Here is a 24,392-nt window from a genome sequence, read left to right as displayed (position 1 = left end):
CATGGACAGTTTGCCTTGGGCCTAGCTAATTAACAAATCAAGGAGTTCAAGTTACAGAATATTTTATTCTCAAGAATCAAGTGAGGATAAATCAAGAGGGTAGTGAGAGTGTAATTAAATGAATAAAACATGAAAAGGAGTGGGAAGAAGAGGCAGGGGGTAAGGAAGGAACAACTTTAAAATACTTGCTCAATGAAAGACTCGAGAACAATTGCTTTCATTCTTTCTTCCTTTTAATGACCACAATTATTCCCACTTTCTTGTGGGATTGACTGGGGTAAGTCGTTGGCCCAAGTCTTTCACGAACCAGCTGACCCGGCCCGGCGTTTAAGCGAGTAGGTTTGCGCAGGAATTTGTAATTTGTTCAGGCATGCCGGAGTGACACGCAGTCACCGCGAAGGACACCAAAGACACCATCTCTGCCACCAACTGGCTAATGCCGACAGACGGGACACCCAGTTTAACGTCCATCTGAGGGACGGCACACATATTGATGAATCACCCTGCCTGCGAGAGAGACATCAGGATTACAGTTTATAGTCTGGGTCGGGATTTGAACCCAGGCCAGAAAGCTTAGAGGTGGGTGTGCGTGCCTCTAAGCTATCCTGCCAGCGCAAAGAGAACAAAGAAGTAGAGAAAATCCAAACCAGGTCAGAACAAAACAAACAAAAAAGAGAATGAGCGAAGGAGGCAACTGATGGCAGGAAGGTGAAAGAAAAAAAAGAACAACGGAAAAGTAAGGCAGTGAATGACAACCAAGAGGATAATACAAGGAGGAAAGTCAAAAGGTATATGAGAAGCAAGTCAAAAAAAGAAAAGAAAAGTAAATGAAAAGGTGCAATTGAAAAAGTGACGGCAATTAAAGAGCGAGTGAGCGTGCATGAAAGCGGAGAGGTTTTCTGCCGCTGTTAGCACAATAAATGACAATGGCCGGAGCTGGAGCAGAGCCCAGAACTGTGGTGGGATCTGGGCATGAGGTGAGGCTGGGGTGTGGGCCGGACACAAAAGCCTTTTCTCTGCCTCAGCTCGCTGGCTCACAAACAACCCTTTGTTCTCTGCCTGAACCTTTGTCTATTTGTGTCTCCATCTCCCAGAGAGAAGGAACTACAGAGGAAGAGAAAAAGGCCAGAAGAAAGCGAGAGAGCGAGAGAAGTTCCGTAGGCAAACCAAAATCTCTTAAGGATAACTAGGCATCAAATACCAAATTATAGTAAAGAATAAGAATAATTTGGCGGGGGGAGAAGGAACAAACGGGCACAATTTAGAGTGCATATAAATATATATAATACAAGGTGGAAAACATTCTTGAAATTGTTCAATCGGTCTCTTCCCTTCAATGGGGCATCATAAACGACCGCAATTGTTCCCATCCTTCCACACAGATCCACTATTCTTCCCACAAATTAATGCTTTTTTGTCCATGTCCATAAAATAAAAGATTACAAACGTCAGCCACCGATAAAAGAAAGACGAGCAAAGAAGTCTCAATACAAAATAGCGAACGCTTTTCGTTGGGTACAATGCCGGAGTTGTATTTGAGGTTTCGGTCCAAACGTTGCAGCAGACGTCATTGTTTACATTTCCACAAAAGAACAGGCAACGCCCAACACGCTCGACAATTGCCTGTGCTGCCCTGGCAAAGTTCCAGTAACAGTATTATCTCAAAGGAGAAACAATTGTTTAAAGCAGAGACGTCGAACTAAAGGAACAAAATCCAGGCAAAGGGCACGTCATAAATTCCTCTTGAACAAGCCAAGGTTTTCAGCAAATCGGATCTCTTGATTCCACTTACACACAAACACATAAACACACACAAATGAGGACGAGACTAAAACGTTAAACCAGTGGGAGAACAATGCCTTTGTTGTGCACAGTGATCACGTGATGAATCATTGAGACCGTAACCCTTGTTTCTGAAAGACGGACACACCAGGAGGTACTTACGCAATTATAAAAGGACGTCACCAAGCAATGCCGGATGTGGCACAAACACCGGATCGAGGTTTTCTTTAGAACTCTCAGCATAGGTGACCGCATGCCCGGTGAGTATTGAAAGGTCGGTATTCTTGAAGCAAATACTAACCCAAAAATTTCCCTCACTGGAATGCCTGCCAATGTTCGACGCAAACGGAGTACGTATTGGTAAAGTGTGAAAGTAGAAAGAGCGTACGAGTAACTTGAGATTTTTTTTTTTTTTTTGTATACATGATCGAGGCTCGTGTAAGAGCTAACATTAATGACAAAATGAACAAAGGGACAAAAAAGACGAAATAAACGGAGCGGGTGACAAGATGGGGAGAGAGGGGGAAGCACACAAGTACAATATTTGAGAACAGGAACATCAGGAGATCTGTGGGAGGGAGAGGGCTTGGGGGCAGGAGGCATAGGAAGGGTGGTGGGGGGTGTGAGAGGTAAAACAAAAACACATGGACACTGCTAGGACTTCCAGGAAAGAAGTCGGTATTTCAGAAAAGTGGATCTGGGGTGAATTAACGGGGGTAGAAAAGATCAAGGTTTTGGATGGGGAAAGATAGGAGATGGTGGTGAACAGCTGTTTTAAAGACCTGGAGGGATGAGTGGGATTGAAGAGAGTGGGGGAGTTTGTTCCAGAGGCGGGAAAAAGAGGAATGAAAGAGTGAAGGTGAGCAGATCCAGAGGAAACAGGGCCAAGCGCTTAAAAATGCAGAGCCTCAAATTCGACAGAGCCACATCTCAACCACGTATGTAGATGACAGTAGATCTGACAATGAAGTACAAACCACGCAGACCGCATGGGCGAGGGCGAGGCAACTAAGGTGTGGACAGCCAGGTAAGTGAAAGGAAGACAAATTTTGATGGTAAACATCTTCAAGGTTTGTACTACAGTAGATTCTTTGTTTCGGTTTGTCTCTACATTAGAAACATCTTGTGAATGGGTTTAACAATGCGGTCTTCTTCATCTGGTCTTTAAACTTTTTGATTAGCGTTAAAACTAAAGTGCAAGTATCATGTCACACAAAGACGACTGCAATACTCGCCAGCTGTGAAGATAAGGTGTGAAAATGATGAAGTGAATGAAGAACAACAAATGATGCCACCTCTTCACTGCACAATGCTCGTGAAGGCTTACGGAATTGGCACGACTCGGTGGATATAATAAAGAAAAGGAAAAATCAAACCTGTGACTGTGTATGGCGCGTGCAGTCACGTGACATTGTGTGCAGATTGAACGGGCCAAAACTAGTCTGGTTCCATGAAGCAATTCACTGCAGCGGTCAATGCATACAAACAACAACAACAACATGCATTTTAAGGCCGTTTTCCCTGCTAGAGCGGGGGTTAGCCTTGCGGTATCCATGACAATCTTCTCCATTTTGCCCTATTTTCTGCATCTCTCCTTGTTAACTCCCTTGCCCGCATTTCTTCTTCCACCATCTTTAGCCAAGTCTTTCTCGGTCTTCCCCATCCTCTACTTCCTTCTACATTCATTTCCATCACTCTTCTCAACCAGTCACTTTCATCCTTCCTCAACACATGACCAAACCATATCAACCTGTTCCTCTTCACAGCATCCATCACAGGCTCTATTCCCATCATCTTTCGCAATTCATCATTTGTCTTCCTCTCTCTCAACGATACTCCGTACTCCGCACATCCACCGAACCATTCGCATTTCCACCCTTTCCAGCCTTCGTTGCTGCTCTACGTTCATTACCCATGTCTTGCTCCCATAAATCATAACACTTCTCACAAATGCAGCATACACCTTTCCCTTCAGCTTCAACGACACTCCCCTCCTCGTCAGCACGCCACTCAGATCCCGAAACTTCTTCCATGCACATCTCACTCCAGCAACCGTTGCCGAGTCTGATCCACCTTCTCCATTCAGCATGTCTCCGAGGTAGCAAAATGTATTCACACCTTCCAGCTTCACGCCGTCTCCAAGATCCAACTCAACATTTCCTCCATCTGCAGCTCCCTCTGTGCACACCTTACATTTGAATGTAGCTGCCACACTGGTTAATGACCCTCTCAGACCACTACATTTTTGATGAACCCACTCAGGGCACATTGTACATTGAATGGAGTTCACTCCGACACCCTTCCTGCACACAGCACATGGCCACTTCCCAGTTCTTTCCACCTCACCACATGCTTTACCACTTGCCATCACCTTCAGACCTTTTGTCTCCATGCATTCCTTCCACTTGTTCATCTTTTCCTTCAGTCCATCCATACTTTCCACAATCAACACCAGATCATCTGCATACAACAACTCCCATGGTAAACCCTCCTTTACGTTCTGAGCCAGCACCTCCATCACAGCTACAAATAGTAGTGGACTTAGTACCGACCCCTGATGCACTCCCACCTTCACCTCAAACTCACCACTGTTCCCGTCCTTCGTCCTTACAGCTGTGCGCGCTCATTTGTACATTGCCATCACTACTCTGATCAACCATTCCTCCACTCCTAACTTCCTCAATGCCCATGCCAATACTTCGCGTGGAACCCCATCGAATGCTTTCTCCAGATCAACAAACCCAAGAAACAACTTCTTCCTCTTCTCCATGTACTTCTCCTGCAACTGCCTCACAATAAAGAGCGCGTCTGTCGTTCCTCTTCCTGGCATAAATCCAAACTGCATTTCGTCGATCTTCACCTTCTTCCTTATCCTCCTCTCCAACACCCTTTCCAATACCTTCATTCCATGCTCCAATAACTTTATCGCTCGGTACGCGCCACACTCCAGAGGGTCACCTTTCCCCTTGTATAGAGGGACGAGGGCACTCAGTTCCCAATCCACTGGAATGCGGCCTTCTTTCACCACCAGATTACAGATCTCTGTCATTCTCTTCACACCCCAACTTCCTGCTGCCTTCAACATATCTCCCACAACTCCCGTCGGCCCTCCCGCTTTTATACTCTTCATTGCTTTTATCGCTTCCTCAACTTCCTTGTCAGTTATCTTCTCTGCCGGTCATAAAACTGGGTTCCTCTCTATGTTGCCATCCCATTCATGCTCTGTATTCAACAGCATTTCCATATATCTTTTCCATCTTCCTTTAATTCCATCTGGGTCCACAACAATTTGTCCCACTTCATCCTTCAAGCAACTCACCCCCATCACCATCACACCTCTCTTTCGCTATCTGCTTTGCAATCCTGAATACCGCTCACTGATCCTCTTCCGAATCCAAGCGTTCTCCGAAAATTTTCCGACATGCCTCCTGCGTCTTTGCTACCTCTTTCTTTGCAGCCTTCTTGGCTGCCTTATAACTTTCATGCTCTGCTTTTTCTGTTCCCGTACCCTTCGCCTTCTGCCACTCCTTGAACTTCTTCCTCTTCTCGTCAATCCTCTTTCCAACTTCATCATCCCACCACCATGTTTCCGACTGCCTCGGTGGTCCTTTTGTCCATCCACATATCTCACCAACGGCTCCCAACAGACTATCTTTCATGGACATCCAACCACTTTCAAGCTCAACGACATCATCCTCTACCCTACTCAGCCTCTCTTTTAATGCCTCCCTTACTGTCACCTCTCTCAACCTCCACACCTTCATTCTCGGTTGGTACTTCACCTGCCGAGCTCTCCTCGCACCTTTCACCCTTATGTCGCAGACAACCAAGTGGTGCTGTGAAACAGCCTCCTCCCCCGGGATCACCTTTGTGTCCCGGAGGTGCCCCCTATCTCGCCTGCGCACCATCATGTAGTCAACGGTTGTCGTCGACACACCTGACGTGTATGTAACAAGCTTATTATCCTCTTTCTGGAACTGAGTATTACAAATCAACAAATCAGCTCCATCAGCAAACTCCAAAAAATTCTTTCACCTTCTCCATTTCTCACACCAAATCCGTAACCCCCATGAACTCCCTCAAAACCGTCCATACTCCTTCCCACATGTCCATTTAGGTCTCCTCCTACCACAACAACTTCCTCATCTTTCACGTTTTCCATCAGCTTCTCTATCACACACCAGAACTTGTCCTTCTCTTCATCGCTCCGACCAACCTGCGGAGCATATCCCGTGATGACGTTCACCAAGAGCTTTCCAATCATCATTTTCACCATCATCAACTTATCACTCACTCTAGTCACACTCACCACACTGTCTACAAACTCCTCAGAAAACAGGACACCAACACCATTCACGCCCTCCGGGCAGCCTTGCCACACAAACTTGTATTTCTGTCCCTGCCTACCCTTCACCATTCTCACACCACTTCCCTTCCATCTCGTCTCTTGCACACAACATATGTCCACTCTTCTTCTGATCAATACTTGCACCACTTCTCCTGATCTCCCTGTCATTGTCCCTACATTCCATGTCCCAAACCTCAGAAACCGATCTCCACTTCGGGCTGTACCCTGCTCATATGTAGTTGTAATTGTCATGGTTCTCTTTTTGAGGCAATGTTTTCATGGCCGGATGCCCTTCCTGACGCCAACCCTCTTAGTCGCCTCCTACGACACGCAGGGATACGGTGTACCTATTCTAAACCAGGGTACACACCGGGGATGTTATTCATTTAAGTAAAATCCATTCTGCACACAATTACACTTATAACATATTCGCCTTTCTTCAACCTTTTGTATTTGTTTAATTGAATATCAATTTTGGTGTTGTGTGGGCCATACATGCACTTGTATTTCATACAAAGTGAGTCTTGATTATGTGATGATTTTTTTCTTCAAAAAAGGCTTCTTCTTCACTGTCAAGCTGCAACTGGACCTTATTTGTCCCACATGACTTCTGGATTGTTCAGTTGCAAAACAAAAAACACTTCCGTTTGTCATGTGAATATTATCTGAACCTTCCTTTGCAGAAGCACATTTCGAATCTTCTGTGACAGATGAATCGTTGTGTTGTCTACCTTCCACATTTAAAAAGATCGACATCACCTTTTCGTGTGAACACGAGATGCCCGAGACGTTCTCCATACTGGTAACACCTTCGATCAACCAAATACGGTCATTGGCAAAACTCTTTATACTGGGCTCCAAAGACGAGTTTCCTGGCTTCGATGAAGCGGCTTCTCTTCCGTTCAAAGTCGTTTGGCGGATCATACAATGGTCAATGCACACACAGGCCAATTTAAACTTCATCCGCTTCTTCCTCGCCCAGGAAATTCAAACAGAACCCGTGGGTTCTCCAGTGATGCCACGTGTACTTTCGAGCTGCACAACTCCAGGAGGACCGCACGTAAAACAAGTTCACAAAAACACCATTTCCCAAAATTTGAACACGTCAGGTTCCATTCGACGTCTGCAGGTATGGACCCTAAATTCAACAGTGGGCATACAAATTGTGATGGAAAGGATGGAAAAGCCAAAACTGGTTTATATTGTGACATCGATGACCAATTGTCTACTACATGGTGGTGTTGTGTGCGCCATGACGTGGTGGATAAATATGCAATTAAATAAGTAACCTCACGAAGGGCTGTATAATGTGCATATATACATATACATACACATATATATATATATATATATATACATATATATATATATATATATATATATATATATATATATATATATATATATATATATATATAGTCACGTGAAAAAGTAAGTACACCCCATGTAAAGTTTTGACTTTTTCAACATATTTCAACATACAGCTATTCAATCTTCATTTCAACAATATTGATAGATAAAGGTGATATAATACAACAAATATCATGAAACATTTACATTTTGTAGTCCATTGTATAATTTAAATAAACATAAATGCAAATTTCACATGTGGAAAAAGTAAGTACACCCCTACATTCATCACTACTTCAAATACCTAAAATTAGAATCAGGTGCACCAGCTCAGGTGCAAATGATTAGAACATCATTAGAGAGGATTTTGGAGGAACCTGTCTTATTTAAACCTCAGACATTTAGTTTGGTTTGCTCTTTGTTGTTGAAGTGTGCGGCGTCTCCATGCCTGGATCAAAAGAGCTCTCCGAGGCCTTCAAAAGGAAGGTTATAGATGCCTACGAGTCTGGGAAGGGATTTAAAAAGATCTCCAAACAATTTGAAATCAATCATTCGACTGTCCAGAAGATCATCTACAAGTGGAGAAGATTCCAAACAACTGCCAACTTGTTCAGGCCAGGCCGCCCCAGCAAGTTCAGCCCGAGAGCAGACCGCAAGATGCTGAAAGAAGTCTCTAAGAACCCCAGAATGTCATCACAGGACCTACAAGTAGCTCTTGCCACTGTTGATGTCAAAGTGCACGAGTCTACCATTAGAAAGAGGCTGCACAAATTTGATCTACATGGGAGGTGTGCCAGGAGGAAACATTTGCTGTCCAGAAAGAACATCAGGGCAAGACTAAAGTTTGCCAATGAACATCTAGGCAAAGCCCAGCACTTCTGGAACAATGTGCTCTGGACAGATGAGTCAAAGGTAGAGCTATTTGGTCACAGTACCAGAAGACATGTTTGGCGAAAACCAAAGACAGCATTTGACCACAAGAACCTGATACCAACTGTAAAGCATGGTGGTGGAAATATTATGGTTTGGGGCAGCTTTGCTGCATCAGGGCCTGGGCAGCTCACCATCATAGAATCCACTATAAATTCTTCATTGTACCAGAGGGTGCTTGAGGATAATGTGAGGCCATCTGTCGGAAAGTTGAAGTTCAACCGAAGGTGGACCTTGCAACATGACAATGACCCTAAACATACCAGTAAATCCACCAAGGAATGGCTGAAAAGAAAGAAATGGAGGGTTCTGGAATGGCCAAGTCAAAGCCCAGATCTAAATCCCATTGAGATGTTGTGGGGGGATTTGAAACGAGCTGTGCATGCAAGAAACCCCTCAAACATCGTACAGCTGAAAGAATTCTGCATGGAGGAGTGGGGAGAAATTTCTCCCAGTCGATGTCAGAGACTGGTAGACAGTTATAAGAAATGCCTACTTGAGGTTGTTTCTGCCAAAGGGGCAATACCACCTATTAGAGCCATGGGTGTACTTACTTTTTCCACATGCAAAATTTGCATTTATGTTTATTTAAATTATACAATGGACTACAAAATGTAAATGTTTCATGATATTTGTTATATTATATCACCTTTATCTTTCAATATTGTTGAAATGAAGATCAAATAGCTGTATGTTGAAATATGTTGAAAAAGTCAAAACTTTACATGGGGTGTACTTACTCTTTCACGTGACTGTATATATATATATATGCACATTTTGTTTGCCTATTTTGACCAGTTTGGGGTACTGCAGCTCGTTTGTCCAACTTTTTGAACGCCTCCTCGAAAGGGCACGTAGCGCGCTCTCGCTTTCCTGTACATCAGTTGTTTTCACAATCTTCAGGATCAAATAAAGCGAGCAGGACGCTTAATCGCTGCTCTTAAACACAGACGACGAGCGCACCGTAAAATAGTTCAAAGTCCGTCTGTTGAGAATGAAGCGTTTGCGTTGATATTTTTGAAATGTTAATGCTTGGCAATCCATCAGTGTCACCAAAACAAATTTACATACAAACAATGGGTTCTGCGACATGACAATGCCAAAGCACACACAGTGATGTCTTTGTGCCAGTTTATAACCAAACATGGCATTCCGGTTATCGACCACAAACCCGACTTGGATCTTATCGCCCTGCCGCACCGTCCATCCTCCTACCTCCTCCCCCCCCCCCCCACCCCCCACTCCCACCCCCTTCCCCCCACCCATTTTTTAAAAAGAGCGAGGTAACTCAATGACAATAGCATCTAGTCATTCTCAGTCTTGAACCTCACATGTAGTTCCCCTTTAAATTGCGTGCATCCCGATAAATTGATTGTTTTTTTTGGTTTTTACTCAACCCTTCATTCACTGAAACTCACATTTAGAAACAATTACACTTAGGATCTCCAATCACATTTGATACATTGACAAAGACTGCAAGGCCATGGTACCAGGCCAAAGTAGAATGTCACAGAAACCTTTTACATTAATATGGCAGGAGATGCCCCTTTGTGGTCCACACTTTATTTAAGGGTTCATCATGACAGATATCATTATGCATTCGCTTTCTCTGCAGACTGCTTACAACACGAACAGGTTTTATTAGAAGGCCTTCAAACCTACCTGAATAGTGGCAAGCTTGTCTTGCAGCCAAAAAACGTTTAAGTAGAAACGTGTCCGAGACCGATCTATCTATCTATCTATCTATCTATCTATCTAACTAACGAACTAACTAACTAACTAACTAACTAACTAACTAACACACACACACACACACACACACCATTCTGTTTGGTTGAAGATTTCGTCAGCTTGATCAAACATATTATTAATCGGTCAATACAATATGACATCACCAATAACATATTGGGTTATGAAAATGAGGCATTTGCTCAAAATACATCGTTCAATCCTCTTCCTCTTTAATACCCACAATCAGTTCCACACTCTTGTGCAGTTGGCCGAGCGAAGCTTGGCACAAGTCTTTCACGAACCAGCTGGTCAGGCCTGACGTTCGACTAAGGTTAGTGCAGGAATTGGTCATTTTTTTCACGGTGCCGGAAATAGCTCGCCTACTCTTCACGAGGATACCGTGCGATCTTTAACGTGCAACAATGAATGCTGGAAGACGGGATGACCGTTTAACGTCCATCCGAGGGACAGCACACAAGCACATTGATGAATCACTCAGCCTGCGAATCACGAGGATGAGTTTATAGCTGGGCCGAGATTCAAAGCAAGGCTAGACAGTTTAAAGGCGAGTTTGCAAAACTCTAGGCCACCATGCCAGCCTATTTTATTGTTCTATAGAAGAAGAAGAAGAAGAAGAAGAACCACCTTTAGAGGCCATTTTTCCCCACGGAGCAGGGGTTGGCCTTTTTCGGGCACCGTGGTCCCCTTTTTGAAGCAATGTTTTATGGCCGGATGCCCTTCCTGCCACCAACCCTGTCAGTCGCCTCTTGCGACACACAGGGAATTACCAGTGAACTGGTACTCAATTTGCCGACCTCGGAAGGATGACGGGCTGAATCATCCCCCCTGGCGTTAATTCAGTGATCGACCGGGATTCGAACCCAGGATCCTAGGATCCCAAGCCGGCACCCTAACTGCTAAGCCAACACCAGGCTAAATGTTCTATGATGTCACAAAAAAAAAATGGCCATTAAGTCTCGAGGCAGAATGAAACGTGTGACCAAGACTTTGTTAAACATGTGAAAACAAAACTTTGTTAAACAAAATCTAACTTCAAATCTCCGTCCTCAACAGTGTTACAGACAACTACGAAATATGGTAAATTTCAAGAATGGTCTTGTAAATAAGATAAACTAAAGGGTATTCTCGGAAATGAATTGGTTGTCCTATCCACCAAATTGATGTAATTCAAGTGATGGCTGAGCTAATTAAGGTCACAAGGGACAAAAAGACTTTATGGAGGCCAGGATTAAAAAATATGGACATCATTTCTGGTGCAGCAAGTGTGGGTGGTAACCAGCTACATAAACGGGAAAAATTAAATCTGTTTTAAAAAAAAATGAGCAGACACTTGAAAGAGCACAAATCTTGTATAGAATATGAAAGCTTCATGCTGGGGACATCCCGCAGAGTTGTTATTTTTTAACAAGGTACCAAAGGGTAACATCCAATAAGTTATGAAGTAGCCTTGAGTACTGTATATGGATATGGACCCACCTTCGGTTCCAGAACGAGTCATCTCTTCAAGCTTTCGTTGCTTCAAGCAGTCAACCACTTCAGCAAGACAGCCTTTACGCCTCTCATTCAGGCACCAGGCCGCAGGTGTACCTGGCTGAGAGGGGGAGAGCGGTTGAGCACCCGGTTGAGAAGGAGAAGGAGTCTGTTCACCTAGCCGATTAGGTGATAATGGTTGGGTAACCGAACGAGCAGGCGAAGGTGGCTGGGTAGTTGCCCAATAGGTAGTCGAGGCTTGTGTGACCGCTTGGATCTCAGGTGGCAACTGAGAGATTAGCTGAGGAGAAGTCGGCTGAATGTGTGATCGGGTTGGCGAGCGTGGTTCAGCAGCAGGTTGATCAGATATGATGAGGCTTAAAGGTTGTGGAGAAGCCTGTGGATGAAAAATTCAAGGTAGTGTGGTTAGCATAGTGAAAACAGTGAAATTAAAAGGATTTGAATTGGAGTAAATTATATTAGTCGACTCAACATCAAACACAAATTAATACCATCAAACACAAAGAACTGCTCTCGTACCAGATTTCTAAACACAAACTAGAATGGCACTCTTCGACATCACCCAATACGCCTCCACCCACATTTTTACATCATGATACATACTTTTACCAAGTTTGATTTAAATCCGTTCAGCTGTTCTCAAGCATTATATTTTTACCTGACGCGACCTCTGACCTTTGATCTTTGATGCCGAAATCGAATCAGTTCATCTTTACATCATAATATATACCTGTACGAAGTTTGGTCAAAATCCCATCACTGGTTCACAAGTTAGCGCAGTAACAGACTGTTTACCAAACGGGACCTCTGACCTCTTGGACCCCATAATCAAGTACGCTCATCTTTGCATCATAATACATACTCGTACCAAGTTTGACTTGGTTACCTTCAGCCGTTCTTAAGTTATCGCTGTAATGAAAACCTATTAACTAATTCTGACCTTTGACGTCTTGACGTCATAATACAGGACGTCATAATACACGTCATAAACGGGACCTTGACGTCATGTATAATCAGTTAATCTTTGCAAAATTATACATAGTTAGCTACTTAACCAAGTTTGAGTTAGATCCCTTCGGCCATTCTTAGGTCATCACGGTGATGAAAACCTTTCATGGATGGACGGTTGGACAGCCAGACAACCCAAAAATATAATGGCTCCGGCAACTTCGTCGGTGAAGGCATAAAAAAAGCAATGAAATAGAACGCAGAATGGGGCATCAGTAGAACTGTTCTTGATGATTGCACATCGCACCAGTGGTTCAATGACGAATGCGGCCTCCCATGGATACATCATTACCGAGTGCGAGCTGTGCCGTTGATGCAGTGCCCTATAAATCAAGGCAGGAACTTGAATTTTTTTTCCATTGTGCTGGCGATAACTCGCATACTCTTGGCCAACAGACATCCACCGGCAAATACTGGCAGACAGGTCCCCGAACGAACATCTCAACTGAAAGATGGCACATTTAGTCAGGTTCACTATGTCAATAAATTATATTTCGTTCAAAATCATGGTAGATTAGCAAACCTATACATTTTTGGAAAGGTTATAGCATAAGGAAACTAAAAATAAATGTTTACATTTGGAGAGATACCTGTATGGCGGCCATTTTGGATTTTCAAAATGGCCACTGTAAAATACATATTTTGTTCTATTTCTGCCTCTAATTACCCGAAAAACTTTTTAAAATATACTAAACCTATATTTTCAGGGACAAGAAATCCAATGAAAGTATCAAATTAGTGCTATGGGGAATGGTAAGACACGAATCAAAGGTTTTGAATTGCAAAATACTGTCTTTATATTCGCGATAAGTTGCATAATCAAATACATGTTATCATTTTGTACAGGCAGTTAATAACATCAAAATGTGTCACAATAATTCATATCACCAAACATACACAGGCAGTCAGCAAAATCATATATACACATGCAGTCAGTATAACTTCACATCTACACAGGCAGTCAATGACAAAATATACACAGGCAGTCAATGGCATCAAACATACACGATTACAGAATATGCCATTTAGAGTTCGTCATCACTGTCCTGTGTGTCCTATCCGACAATATAGTCCGCATCGTTTTCACAGTCCGTTCCACACAAGCAAAGGTCGGTCAAATTGATTGGCCAATCGAATTGGTCGAATGGTCGATCGAATCGAATCGAATCGAATCGATCGAATTCGTCGAATGGTCGATCGAAGCGATTGGTCGAATGGTCGAATTGGTCGAATGGAATTGGTCGATTGGTCGAATTGGTCGAATCGAATTGGTCGGAATTGGCAAATGTAAACATTGATTTTCAGATTTTCCATGTAATAACGTTTCCAAAAATGTATAGGTTTGCTAATCTACCATGATTTTGAACGAAAAAACAGTGAACCTGACTAATTGACACAACGCCATGTCTGCGAAGCAATGGGGTGACAATTTGTAGTCAGATTCAGAAATAAAGGCAGATGAGGCTGCTCAGGGGCAGGCCCGCACACGCTGTGCCATCCTGCCAGACAGAGCAGAGTTCAACGGCTGCACACAACCAAAGGGAAAAGCAAAGTTGAGAAATTTGAACAATTCTCCACAAGCATTTTTCTCCCACTCAACCTCAAATCCCGTACGAATATATAAAAACCCTCAAAGATCGGTTGATAAATTGTTTCGGGCTATCTATACAGGGCGGTTGAAATTTCTTATTACTTTGCAAACAAATAATTATCAACTGTTCCCATAGATGGGACTAAAGTAAAATAGAATCATACAAAAATATGCTATTTGGTGTCTGTCTGATGAATTTTTGACCCCAATACATTCTGTTGTTACTTATCAAACCTCAACCAAGCTTGACAGGATGACTAAGGGTTACATAATGAAGGTTGTAGCACATTCATTTGCCCCCCTCCCCGAGGGGGGTTTTTTTTCCCCGCCATTGCCGTCAATGGGGTTGCATGTTGAGGTGTATATATCCATGTTAGGTCAGCTTTATCGTGGCGTTTTTCCAAGGTCGCTTCAAATAACAAAACTAACGATAATAGCATAATATTAATGTTATTACAAAACAATATTAATACTAATAATGTCCCACCTCCCCAAGGGGTTATTCCTCCTTGAACAAACATCGAGTCAATGTTCATAAATAGCTTATCATGGCGTTTCCGTGGGAGCAACGGCCTTCACCAGAGGTAAAAATATTATAAACCACAAACACGTATGATTAGCTTTTTTCACAGTCTCTAATGCTGTTTATAACACTAAATGAAGAAATTTGCAGGAATCCCGACATCCGTGACGTAAGCTTTACTTACAGAACTGAGCAAAGATCTATGGTACTCTATATACCCCCACAAGGGTTGGGTTAAAACATGGCCCTTCCTGGCGCTAACATGGTATATTTTGTGGTGGCCTTTTGAAACTCGCTCCTGGTGTTTAACATGAAACTGAAAGGGAGGAAGCCTGGGTTGTGCACATTTTACAAGCAGCTAGCTTGTGCCAGCTCACTGGTAATTCCCTGTGTGTCGCAAGAGGCGACTAACAGGGTTGGCGGCAGGAAGGGCATCCGGCCATAAAACATTGCTTCAAAAAGGGGACCAAGGTGCCCGAAAAAAGGCCTACATCCCCTCTGGGGGGAAAAAATGGCCTCTAAAGGTGTTTTTTTTTTTTTTTTAGCTTGTGCTTGCCAAGCCAGCCGTTCCTTAACGGTTTTGAATGGAGTGCTTGCTTGAATGCTTAAACCACTTGGCGATCTCTCCACAAGAAACTTGGTAAATGAACACACCCAATGTTCTTGAGACCCGACCATAGATCGACTGTAATCCATATACCCCAAAGAGGAATGACTCTTCCTGCCGCTCCCGGAGTGTGCGGGTGTACTGGTCTATAAAAAGCCACTTTATTCAGACTTGATGTATCGACAGCTCCTTTGTCTGTCTATTGGTGGTCAACTATACACGAGCTACATGGAGGAAATGGGAAAGGGGGGTTAATTTAAATAAAAAATAAAAAGAGGAAAAATGGAGTGATGAAGTTGCGAAAGGGAGTGGGTGAGCAGTTTTGGTGGGTGGTGCAGGAGTGGGGAGAGGGAAGTGGAGAATGTTCGGAGGCAAGAAGGGAATATATGAAAAAGGTAAAGATTGGGAAAGGAGGATGGGAATGGGAGGAGAGGGGGTCGAGTTAAAATGCACCATTTTATAGAATTAATACACAGATGGACATCACACCAGAGGGCCCTCTGTCTGATTGTATCGTGGGTAGTTCCCAATTTAAAATGTTCAATATACTGAACGAAAAAACCAAAGCAAGTACCAGTAAGGTTCAAAGACTTTTCATGGTTCTACATTTCTTACATGGAGATTACATTTATCACAAGGTCTATCATCAAGTGCATTTAAAATCAGGGGCACGCGGCTTGTAAGAAACACGAGGTCGGGTTGGAAGAGCACAGGCTCTGGAGAAATGTACAAACAGAAGTCCGGAGACCTCTCGTACTGACCGAAGTTGATTTGTCATCTTGATTGCCAACAACATATTTAACAGCTGGAGAAAACGGCTGAGCAATCAATGCCCAAGCAGAAGGAGAGCCAGGGTTGCTTTGTTTGGATTCATCAGACATATCTGTGGAGCGCAAGGAATGAAAAAGGTAATCTCCAAAAGAGAGCATACAATTGGGCATAGATTACTGAGAGCTAAAATGTACAAGTAGTATGCACAAGCTAAAAAAGAGACAATTGATGAAAGGGAGTGACCACATTTTGCTTGGTCTATATACATCCTCCTCGAACCTTGGGGCTCAGTATGCTGGACATTTTTCCATACGAAATTGCCTCCAATACCATCAACCAGAGCCCTAGTGGTTCAGACATTCAGGATTATGATCACATAGCCAGACCGAGTGTAAAAGGAGGAGAGGGGAATCTTAGTGCACTCAGTATAGACAATTCACCTATTGCAAATATATTCATGAAAGTGACCTTTGCGACAATGCAAACACTTATTGAAAGTTGATTCGTAAAATTTAAATGTTATTTAACGCACATTTCCTGGAGTAAACGCTATGCAACCTGTTGGGTAGCCAACAGTCCATGACACGACCCACGGAGTCTAAGCAACTGGAACAAAATCAAACATTTCCATCTCATACCCTGTAGTTATCCCATGCACACGAAGCGAACACCAGGGTCAAGCAATTGTTTCAATTTGTTACTTGGCAAAAAAAAAATTTTTTACAAGTATGTTGATCACTCCGGTTTGTGTGTGTGTGTGTGTGTGTGTGTGTGTGTGTGTACGTCACTTAGCACTATCTTCATTGGGCTGAAAGATAGCCTCGACCCTAGAGTTTTAGTGTGTGTGTGTGTGTGTGTGTGTGTGTGTGTGTGTGTGTGTGTGTGTGTGTGTGTGTGTGTGTGTGTGTGTGTGTCTGTGACCCCATAGTGTGTGTGTGTGTGTCTGTCCACTAACTTATACTTGCCTACAGGTCATAATTTTAAACCGATCTCCACAAAACGTCACCAAACGGTAGAGTTTGTGGTCTGACAGAATCCTACTTATTTTTTAGGTCAAAAAGTGAAAAGGTCAATATAGGCCAAAGGTCAACAACCTTTTCAAATTTTTTTAATCCTCAATTTTCATCCGATTGACTTGAAATTTGACTAGGATTTTCAAATCAGCGAACTGAATTCAACCACCAATTATATTTGAGGTCAACATAGATCAAAAGGTGAACAGAGTCCTACTTTCTAAAATTGTCAATTTTCATCCGATTAACTTAAAATTTGAAAACAATTTGCATATCAGGTCAATGAATGAAACCACCAATTATTTTTGAGATAAAAAGGATGCTATACTGAGTGCCATTCTACTTTGTTATCTTTTCCCAAGTGTCGCTCTATGAGTGATTTTTCGTCTGTCTGTCTGTCTGTGGTGACACCAGGTCACCAGGTCAGGTAGCCTGGTGTTGGCATAGCGGTTAGGGTGCCGGCTTGGGATCCTAGGATCCTGGGCTCAAATCGTGGCAGATCGCTGAATTAACACCAGGGGGTTGACTCAGCCTGTCATCCTTCCGAGGTCGGCAAATTGAGTACCAGCTCACTGGTAATTCCGTGTGTCTCAAGAGGCGACTAACAGGGTTGGCGGCAGGAAGGGCATCCGGCCATAAAACATTGCTTCAAAAAGGGGACCACGGTGCCCGAAAAAGGCCAACCACTGCTCTGCGGGGAAAAATGGCCTCCAAAGGTGGTTCTTGTTTCTGTCTGTTTGTCTGTCTGTCTGTCTGTCTGTCCTTCCACCTGTCCATTTAAGATTGAGGGACAGCTGAATTTCAGTTAAATGTTATATTTTGAACACAAATCAGAACATGAATCGGAAAATGAACATGTAACTTAGCAGTACTTTGGCTCTGGATTCGTCCCAATCGCACATGCACAGAGAGGAGTAAAGTAATTGGTTTACTCTGTGTCTGTCTGGCAAACAAATTTTTTAAGAATTCCAAACAGGAAACTTACTGTTTTTAAGGATGACATAAAGTACACAAACAGGCATGAAGAACTAATGTAACGTGCATGAAAAAGACGCTGCATCAACGGCGTAGAACATCAAAAAACGTTTTTTTTTCTACAACCTTTTAAAATCTTTATTTTATTTCAATTTAAATGTATACATGAACACTGCATAACAACTTTAGTTTACATACAATATTAAGGCATTTTCCATCAACTTAACCAATCAAATTTGCTGCTCGCAGACCCCACCCATGTCCTTGTTTCTCAAGACCGTGTGGAATAAGGTGTTCTCTGAACTCTAGTTCGCGAATGCAAAAGTTTAGTCGGTGTTTACTAATTATCACATCATATTTAGCATTTTCAGGACTGGAGTGATACATGAAATTAAGGTATTTTTCGCATGTTAACCAGATTGACAAAGTGCGGGGTACATTATATTTGGAGAATTCCTGATTATGCTGTTTTCACTGTAGATTTTATATGGTGAACTTCAGATCCTTGGCTTTTCATGTGAAACGTTGGTTTTAAGCACGGCTTATCAGATCTAAGTGACATGTTGTTACATGAACCATGGGCATTAACTCTCCTGCAAATGTGCCATGTCCAAGATTATTTTGACAGAGGGAATCTCAAAAAAAAAAAAAAAAAAAAAAAGGGATAATACAACGCCAAAAACAACTACAACAGCAGCACTCAGTAAAGAACATACCTCCATCAGGCTGAACAGTTTACGTTTTATATCTCACTGATAGGCCGGACCTGCATCCGGACTTGAACCAAAATCTAATCAGCTACTTCTTGTCACCTACCCACATCATCCATCAAGTTTTGTCCAATCCGTCCATAACGTTTTGAGATATCGTTCTAGATATATATAGTTTTTGGCACCATCTCTCAATGGTGACGAATCACTAAAAAGATTTAAAAAATTCTCGTATCCAGATCTTCACCAAAATCAAATAAATTTGTCCTCATCACACACCGAACCTGTCCACCAAGTTTTGTCGAATCCGTCCAAAATATTTTGAGATATCGTGCTCACATGTTAATTACATGCAGGACAAAGGCATGAGCGCACGTGTACTGCACTTTCACATGAAATGCAAGGACATAGTACATGGGATTTGAACCTGGGTTCTGAGCATCATGAGCTAGCGATTCAGATGAACACATAAAAACAGGCAAACTAAGTTTATTGAGATTTATAGGTTGCATTTCATCCTTCAGTTCTTCAATATTTCTGTGACAGGTGAAATAAACCGATTTGCCTCAACCCTCCACCCCCTTCCCCCAGCACATTGTGAAGGACACATTGGGTTTTGCATTTTTCATGAAAGCAGTCAGATTGAAACATGTGGAAGAGCAGGTCTGCAGATAATAGTGCTGGATCAGATTCCATCAACGGTGTTCTAACGATTTGTTGAAATCCCCTCAACACCCGCTGCCACAATCCCCCACGCCATCTGAATTGGGCAGTCCATTTTATTCAGTAATTGCTGATACACCCATCAGGGATAGGTAATGTGATTTTACAGGAAGGAAGGGCCGTATAACAACTGCGTGAAGGAGTGGTGCTAGAAGTACGACCCACTGCAAATGACATCATGTCATCCGGCATGGCGAATGCTTTGAGGAAAAAGTCGAAATTTTACTGGGGCAAAAGGAACAAAAGGAGGAGTTGCAAGTAAATTTACATGTGTAAGCTGAATTGCAAGACATGGTTAATTATGCCAATGAAGTTTGTTTGCAATGCGTGAAGCGTTGCGAGAAGAGATAAGAAACCACCTCCCCCCCACCCCCTTCCCATGCCTCCTCACCCAAGCCAACTCCCTCCCACAGATCTCCCGATGTCCCTGCTCTCAAATGTTGTACTTGTGTACTTCCCTCTCTCTCCCCATCTTGTCTCCCGCTCCCTTTATTATATGTTGGTTGGAAAGCGAATAATCAATTTACTTGGTTGGAAAGCGAATAATCAATTTACTTGGTTGGAAAGCAAATAATCAATTTACTTGGTTGGAAAACAAATAATCAATTTACTTGGTTGGAAAGCAAATAATCAAATTACTTGGTTGGAAAGCAAATAATCAATTTACTTTATTGGAAAGCAAATAATCAATTTACTTGGTTGGAAAGCGAATAATCAATTTACTTGGTTGGAAAGCAAATAATCAATTCACTTGGTTGGAAAGCAAATAATCAATTTACTTGGTTGGAAAGCAAATAATCAATTTACTTGGTTGGAAAGCAAGTAATCAATTTACTTGGTTGGAAAGCAATTAATCAATTTACTTTATTGGAAAGCAAATAATCAATTTACTTGGTGGAAAGCAAATAATCAATTTACTTTGTTGGAAAGCAAATAATCAATTTACTTGGTTCAAAGGCGAAAAAATCAATTTACTTTGTTGGAAAGCAAATAATCAATTTACTTGGTTCGAAAGCAAAAAATCAATTTACTTGGTTGGAAAGCAAATAATCAATTTACTTTGTTGGAAAGCAAATAATCAATTTACTTGGTTCGAAAGCGAAAAATCAATTTACTTGGTTGGAAAGCAAATAATCAATTTGCTTGGTTCGAAAGCAAAAAATCAATTTACTTGGTTGGAAAGCAAATAATCAATTTACTTTGTTGGAAAGCAAATAATCAATTTACTTGGTTCAAAAGTGAAAAATCCATTTACTTGGTTGGAAAGCAAATAATCAATTTACTTGGTTCAACAACAACAACATGCATTTTAAGGCCATTTCCCCTGCTAGAGCGGGGGTTAGCCTTGCAGTCCCCATGACAATCTTCTCCATTTTGACCTATTTTCTGCATCTCTCCTTGTTAACCCCCTTGCCCGCATTTCTTCTTCCACCATCTGTAGCCAAGTCTTTCTCGGTCTTCCCCGTCCTCTACTTCCTTCTACATTCATTTCCATCACTCTTCTCAACCAGTCACTTTCATCCTTCCTCAACACTTGACCAAACCATCTCAACCTGTTCCTCTTCACAGCATCAATCACAGGCTCTATTCCCATCATCTTTCGCAATTCATCATTTGCCTTCCTCTCTCTCAACGATACTCCGCACATCCATCGAACCATTCGCATTACCACTCTTTCCAACCTTCGTTGCTGCTCTACGTTCAATACCGATGTCTCGCTCCCATAAATAATAACACTTCTCACACATGCAGCATACACCTTTCCCTTCAGCTTCAACGACACTCCCCTCCTCATCAGCACACCACTCAGTTCCCGAAACTTCTTCCATGCACATCTCACTCAAGAAACCTTTGCCGAGTCTGATCCACCTTCTCCATTCAGCATGTCTCCGAGGTAGCAAAATGTTTTCACACCTTCCAGCTTCATGCCGTCTCCAAGATCCAACTCAACATTTCCTCCATCTTCAGCTCCCTCTGTGCACACCTTACATTTGAATGTAGCTGCCACAATGGTTAATGACCCTCTCAGACCACTACATTTTGGATGAACCCACTCAGCGCACATTGTACATTGAATGGAGTTCACTCCGACACCCTTCCTGCACACAGCACATGGCCACTTCCCAGTTCTTTCCACCTCACCACATGCTTTACCACTTGCCATCACCTTCGTCTTTCCTATATTCACCTTCAGACCTTTTGTTTCCATACATTCCTTCCACTTGTTCATCTTTTCCTTCAGTCCATCCATACTTTTCGCAATCAACACCAGATCATCTGCACAGAACAACTCCCACGGTAAACCCTCCTTTATGGTCTGAGCCAGCACCTCCATCACAGCTACAAATAGTAGTGGACTTAGTACCGACCCCTGATGCACTCCCACCTTCACCTCAAACTCACCACTGTTCCCGTCCTTCGTCCTTACAGCTGTGCGCGCTCTTTTGTACATTGCCATCACAACTCTGATCAACCATTCCTCCACTTCTAACTTCCTCAATGCCCATGTCAATACTTCGCGTGGAACCCTATTGAATGCTTTCTCCAGATCAACAAACCCAAGAAACAACTTCTTCCTCTTCTCCATGTACTTCTCCTGCAACTGCCTCACAATAAAAAGCACGTCTGTCGTTCCTCTTCCTGGCATAAATCCAAACTGCATTTCATCAATCTTCACCTTCTTCTTATCCTCCTCTCCAACACCCTTTCCAATACCTTCATTCCATGCTCCAATAACTTTATCGCTTGGTACGAGCCACACTCCAGAGGGTCACCTCTCCCCTTGTATAATAATAATAATAATGCATTTATTTTATATAGCGCTTTTCAGGAAGCCCAAAGACGCTTTGACAGAGTGCAAAACATAATGCATAGCAAAACATAAAAACAATTGCAAAAAAAGAAGAATCAATAGGGAAATATTCAAAGCACAAAGGAGGGAGAAGGAGAGGAGATAGTCAGGGGTTAGATGCTGTGGGTTAAATGTTGAATGCAGTGTTGAACAGGTGGGTCTTGAGTGATGTTTTGAATGTGGTGAGTGAGGAGGAGTCTCTGATGGTGTGAGGTAGCGAGTTCCAGAGGGTGGGAGCAGCGATGGAGAAGGCCCTGTCCCCCCAGGATCTAAATTTGGTCCGGATGGGGGGGGGGGGTCAGGAGGTTGGTACCAGCAGAGCGGAGGTTGCGGGTGGGAGTGTGTCTGGAGAGGAGGTCAGCCAGGTAGGATGGGGCCAGGTTATGGAGGGCTTTGTAGGTCAAGAGGAGGATTTTGTACTGGATTCTCTGGGAGATGGGGAGCCAGTGAAGCTTGTAAAGGACGGGGGTGATGTGGTCACGGGTCCGGGAATGGGTGAGTAGACGGGCAGCGGAGTTCTGAATGTATTGGAGTTTATTGGTGATTGTTGAGGGTGAACCATAAAGGAGGCTATTGCAGTAGTCCAGACAGGAAGTGATGAAGGCGTGGATGAGGGTTTCTGCAGCCACGGAGGAGAGGGATGGACGGAGACGGGCGATGTTTTTCAGGTGAAAGAAGGCTGTCTTTGTGATCTGTTTAGTGTATTTGTCGAAGGAGAGGGTTTGGTCAAAGATGATGCCAAGATTCCGGATGTGAGGGGAGGTGGATACTGGGAAACCGTCGATGTTGAGGGCAAAGTTATGGGTGGACTTGGTGAGCGTTTTTGGGCCAATGATGATTATTTCAGATTTATCACAGTTAAGTTTGAGGAAGTTGATTTGAAGCCAGGATTTTATTTCAGTGATGCAGTTTGTCAGGATAGAGTGGGTGGCGGTGGAGATGGACTTGGTGGAGATGAAAAGCTGGATGTCATCGGCGAAGCAGTGGAATTGGAGACCATGACGGCGGATTAAGTGACCGAGGGGGGACAGGTAAAGGATGAAGAGGAGGGGGCCAAGAACTGAACCTTGGGGGACACCTTGGGGGAGGGGAGCAGTGGGGGATTTGCAGTTATTGATGGAGATGAACTGACGTCTGTCAGAGAGGTATGATTTAATCCAAGAGAGGGCAGTGCCGGTAATGTTAAAGGTGGTTTCAAGTCGGGTGAGGAGGATGGTGTGATCGATGGTGTCAAAGGCGGCGCTGAGGTCGAGGAGGATGAGAATGTTGAGGTTGCCAGCGTCCGAGGAGAGGAGAAGGTCGTTGGTGATTTTGAGGAGAGCAGTTTCAGTACTGTGGTTGGAGCGGAATCCGGATTGGAATGTTTCATACAGGTTATTGGCAGAGAGGTGATGTTTGAGTTGAGTGGCTACAGCGCGTTCCAAAACCTTTGACAGAAAGGGTAGGTTGGAGATGGGTCTGAAGTTATTTAGGGTGTCAGGGTTTAGTCCAGGTTTTTTCAGAATGGGGGTAACAGCAGCAATTTTGAGGGATGGTGGGACGATGCCTGTAGACAGGGAGGAGTTTATTGTTGCAATGATAAGTGGAGAGAGAGCAGGAAGGGAGGCCTTGACAAAGCTGGAGGGGATGGGGTCAAGAGTGCAGGTGGCAGTTTTCATTCCGATGAGGAGTTCAGAGAGGTCAGTAGGGGAGACTGGGGAGAATTGAGACAGGGGATGGCAGGATAAGGGGGGGCAGGTGGTTTGAGGGGGAGCGGGTGCGGCGGTGGTCAAGCTGTTGTAGATGTTTTCAATTTTGCGTTGGAAGAATGAAAGGAAGGAGATGCAGTTGTCTATTGTGAATGACTGGGTGGTGGTGTTCAGGGGGCTGAGGAGTTTGTTTATTGTAGAGAAGAATGCTTTTGGGTTTCCGGAGCCAGAGTGGATAATTTGAGAGTAGTAGGCGGAGCGGGCGCGGGAGAGGGCATC

At 43.3% G+C, this 24,392-nt stretch overlaps 1 protein-coding gene across 1 annotated transcript in view; it reads right to left on the bottom strand.

Moving 5' to 3' along the window:
- Positions 1-24,392, bottom strand: part of LOC137427627 (transcription factor Sox-6) — a 115,779-nt gene that overhangs the window by 56,095 nt on the left and 35,292 nt on the right. Inside the window, exons 2-3 of the mRNA XM_078777963.1 lie at positions 16,144-16,265; positions 11,639-12,029 (exon numbers count right to left, since the gene is read on the bottom strand). Of these exons, the coding sequence (XP_078634089.1) occupies positions 11,639-12,029; positions 16,144-16,263 (511 nt within the window). The 5' untranslated portion in view covers positions 16,264-16,265. The remainder of the gene's footprint in view (positions 1-11,638; positions 12,030-16,143; positions 16,266-24,392) is intronic.

Source organism: Myxine glutinosa, chromosome 5 (assembly GCF_964187855.1).
Source record: "Myxine glutinosa chromosome 5, kmMyxGlut1.1, whole genome shotgun sequence".
NCBI classification, from domain to species: Eukaryota; Metazoa; Chordata; class Myxini; order Myxiniformes; family Myxinidae; genus Myxine; species Myxine glutinosa.
This window is presented reverse-complemented; position numbering and strand designations above follow the sequence as displayed.